Source organism: Octopus bimaculoides, chromosome 22 (assembly GCF_001194135.2).
Source record: "Octopus bimaculoides isolate UCB-OBI-ISO-001 chromosome 22, ASM119413v2, whole genome shotgun sequence".
NCBI lineage: Eukaryota > Metazoa > Mollusca > Cephalopoda > Octopoda > Octopodidae > Octopus > Octopus bimaculoides.
The window spans coordinates 17,595,252-17,598,400 of record NC_069002.1 but is presented as its reverse complement, the minus strand read 5'-3'; the positions used below and the strand labels follow the sequence as shown (position 1 = coordinate 17,598,400).

Here is a 3,149-nt window from a genome sequence, read left to right as displayed (position 1 = left end):
CTGTCACTACAGTATCGAAATGTGATTGTTTCAGTTAGTGGAATAGTTTCATTTTTAAAGTGAAAGTATTTGACATGAGTGTTTTTGTTTCACTTTTGACACGTAATACTTAAATAGTGGAGGAGATATTATGTTGCCGTGTGCTCGAACTCTGCAAGAAGTTAATAATTTTTTTTGACTAAAACACAACTGGAACCCTAAGTAAGGCATGTGTAAAATTTGAATGAAACTGGTTGCGTAGTTCTCGAGTTTTAGGGATTCACACAGACAGACAGACAGACAGACACACACATTCTCATTTTTATATATATAGATATATAAAAATGATGACATGGTGAAGATATGCAATGTTGAGATTCTAGGGTGCCTGGTGTTACAAATGCTATTCACTGTACTGTATGGAGAGTCCAGTGTATGAGGTGGTATCAAAAAGTTCCTGGACTAGTTCTGAAGTGCACCAACAGATGGCAACACACAGATACATGTATAGTGAGAGCTAGCAGTGACCTTCATGAGGCAGTGTGCTGCATGACATTGCTGTGTTTACTTTGCAAGTTGTGAAATGTGTGCTTTTGTGATCAGGTGTATGCTGTTGCCTGCAATTTTGTCATGGACAGGAACAAAGAGCCAGTGTGAAATTTTGTGTTAAACTTGGGAAGTCTGCTACAGATGCATTGAGTAAGCTTATGGCAATACCCTGCCTCTTATATTATGACCTTTGTACTTTGAGGGTATGTATTGGCACTTGCCACCATCTAACTCTCTCTTCCGTTACTCTTCCATCCCATTTATGTTCTGATCCCCATTCTTTGTGAATATGCCATGGCACTTTGCCACCATCTCTTTCCTGCTCCTCTCTCTTGCACTCTTGCTTTCTTCTTCTTCTCTCTCTCTCTCTCTCTGCAGCAAAACACCGGTTTCTGTCTCTCTATCACATTCTAACCTTTCCTCATCTGGCACAAGATCCCCTCCGCTGATCCTCCTCCCCTCTCAAAGGATATCATCATAATGACCACTTTTCCATGTTATTCTTGGAATTGTTTACCTCTCATTACAATCTGAACTCAGATCACACACTGGTGCACTTTCTATCTTTCTGAGGTTGATAAAATATATCCCTGTAAACTACTGTGGTAGATACTATCAATAGTATCCTTAAAGGAGACACCCCAGCATTAACATTGTCTCACTCACTGAAGCCAGTAAAAGAATAAAAGAATAAATGTATGCGTCTAATAACCAAGTGACTTAAACATTTTGATACCAATCTGCCTTGACCCATTCATTATATGGATTATACAAACTTTCTATTTTAAAGTGATTGAAATTGATCAAAATTATATATTGGTTTATGTTCCAAGCATTAGCTTAATAATGACAAAGTTATTTTAGTAAATTTTTCATTTTCAGAATCAAATTAAACAAATGTAGTGCATTTATATAGGAATATTTTAATGAACGTGTTAATGCTTAATAAATTGACATGAGCTTTGATTTATTTACATTTATCCTGAAATTTTCTTTTTAAGGTTGAAGAGATTCTGAAAAATATTCTTAACGAACAGCAAGCCAAGTTTCTGAGTCAAATTGATGCTGAATGTAGTAACCGGAATCAAGTAAATCTGAACTCTTTGAAAAATATTCTGGACTCGATGGTCTTCCCTTTGGGTGACTCACATTTTAAAAGGTTAGTATGAACGATTAATAAGTGTGTGCATGTGCATTCATGTGATTTCTTAATGTCTTTATATTTATTCATATCTCTTAGGTAGTGGTGACATTTATGTCTTGCATAGACAATGGAATAAACACCTTACTTGAAAACAAAAAAAAGTTGGTACCACAAAGTACATCTGGCTTCGAAAAGTCTCATTCAACTCATGCCTGTATAGAAAAAGCAGATGTATACACACACACATACACATGCATGCACATACATACATGTATGCCTGTTTGTATGTTTATATGTTTGTATATATTCATGTATGTATTCATGTATATATGTGTGTATATGTGTATGTATGAATGTATATTATTCATGTATGTATGTATTCATGTATGTATGTGTATGTATGTATGTATTCATGTATGTATGTGTGTATATGTGTATGTATGTATGTATTCATGTATGTATGTGTCTATATGTATGAATGTATGTTTGTAACTATGTTTGCATGTATGTATGCATGAACGGTATTGAGGCTATCATCATCATCATCAAATATTCTTTTCTACTCTAGGCACAAACCCCGAAATTTTTGGGGAGGGGGCCATTCAATTAGATTGACCGCAGTATGCAACTGGTACTTAATTTATCAACCCCCAAAAAGATGAAAGGCAAAGTCGACCTCGGCAGAATTTCAACTCAGAATATAAAGACAGACGAAATACCACTAAGCATTTCACCTGGTGTGCTCACGTTTCTGACAGCTCACCACCTTATCATCATCAAATATTGCCTCAGTTGGTCAGGTTATGTTCATTGCATGAAGAGTATTAGCACGCCACATCAAATCCTCCACAACAGACTCGGTCCTGGCAAGAGATCATGCAGGCGTCCCATGCAACACTACAAAAACCAACTGAAACAGACGATGAAGAGCATTAATACTGACCTTAAATCTATCCTGAGAAGACAGAGCAGTGTGGCATCATATCATCAAGATAGGCATTGAACACTTTGAAAAACACCATCAAGGACTTGAAGAAAATAAATGGTTATGATGAAAGACCTACCAACTCCAGCCAATGCTTCTATCAAGCATCAGATGTGACCTCTGTGAACTATTTATTGTTCCATGCAAAAATCAGTCTTGACAGCCATCAGAGGCACCAACATAAATGAAAAAGTACAGATGAAGAAGAAAGAAATACTCTGGAATGAGGAAGAGCTACTGCCAGTACGTGTGTGTGTGTGTATTCTTTTATTCTTTTACTTGTTTCAGTTATTTGACTGTGGCCATGCTGGAGCACTGCCTTTTGTCAAACAAATTTACCCCCAGTATTTATTCTTTGTAAGCTTAGTACTTATTCTATCAGTCTCTTTTGCTGAACTGCTAAGTTAGAGGGATGTAAACACACCAACATCGGTTGTCAAGCAATGGTGGTGGGGGACAAATATGGATACACAAACATTTATATATATATAT

The 3,149-nt window shown here is 36.5% G+C and overlaps 2 protein-coding genes across 4 annotated transcripts in view; both read left to right on the top strand.

Annotated features, from left to right (window-relative positions):
• The window catches only part of LOC106874286 (toll-interacting protein), a 271,164-nt gene that overhangs the window by 141,403 nt on the left and 126,612 nt on the right, over positions 1-3,149 (top strand). The window lies entirely within an intron of this gene.
• The window catches only part of LOC106874287 (EF-hand calcium-binding domain-containing protein 6), a 300,872-nt gene that overhangs the window by 232,757 nt on the left and 64,966 nt on the right, over positions 1-3,149 (top strand). For all 3 annotated transcript variants that reach the window (XM_052975711.1, XM_052975710.1, XM_052975709.1), the window contains exon 18: positions 1,530-1,687. In XM_052975711.1, coding sequence (XP_052831671.1) covers positions 1,530-1,687 — 158 coding nt within the window. The remainder of the gene's footprint in view (positions 1-1,529; positions 1,688-3,149) is intronic.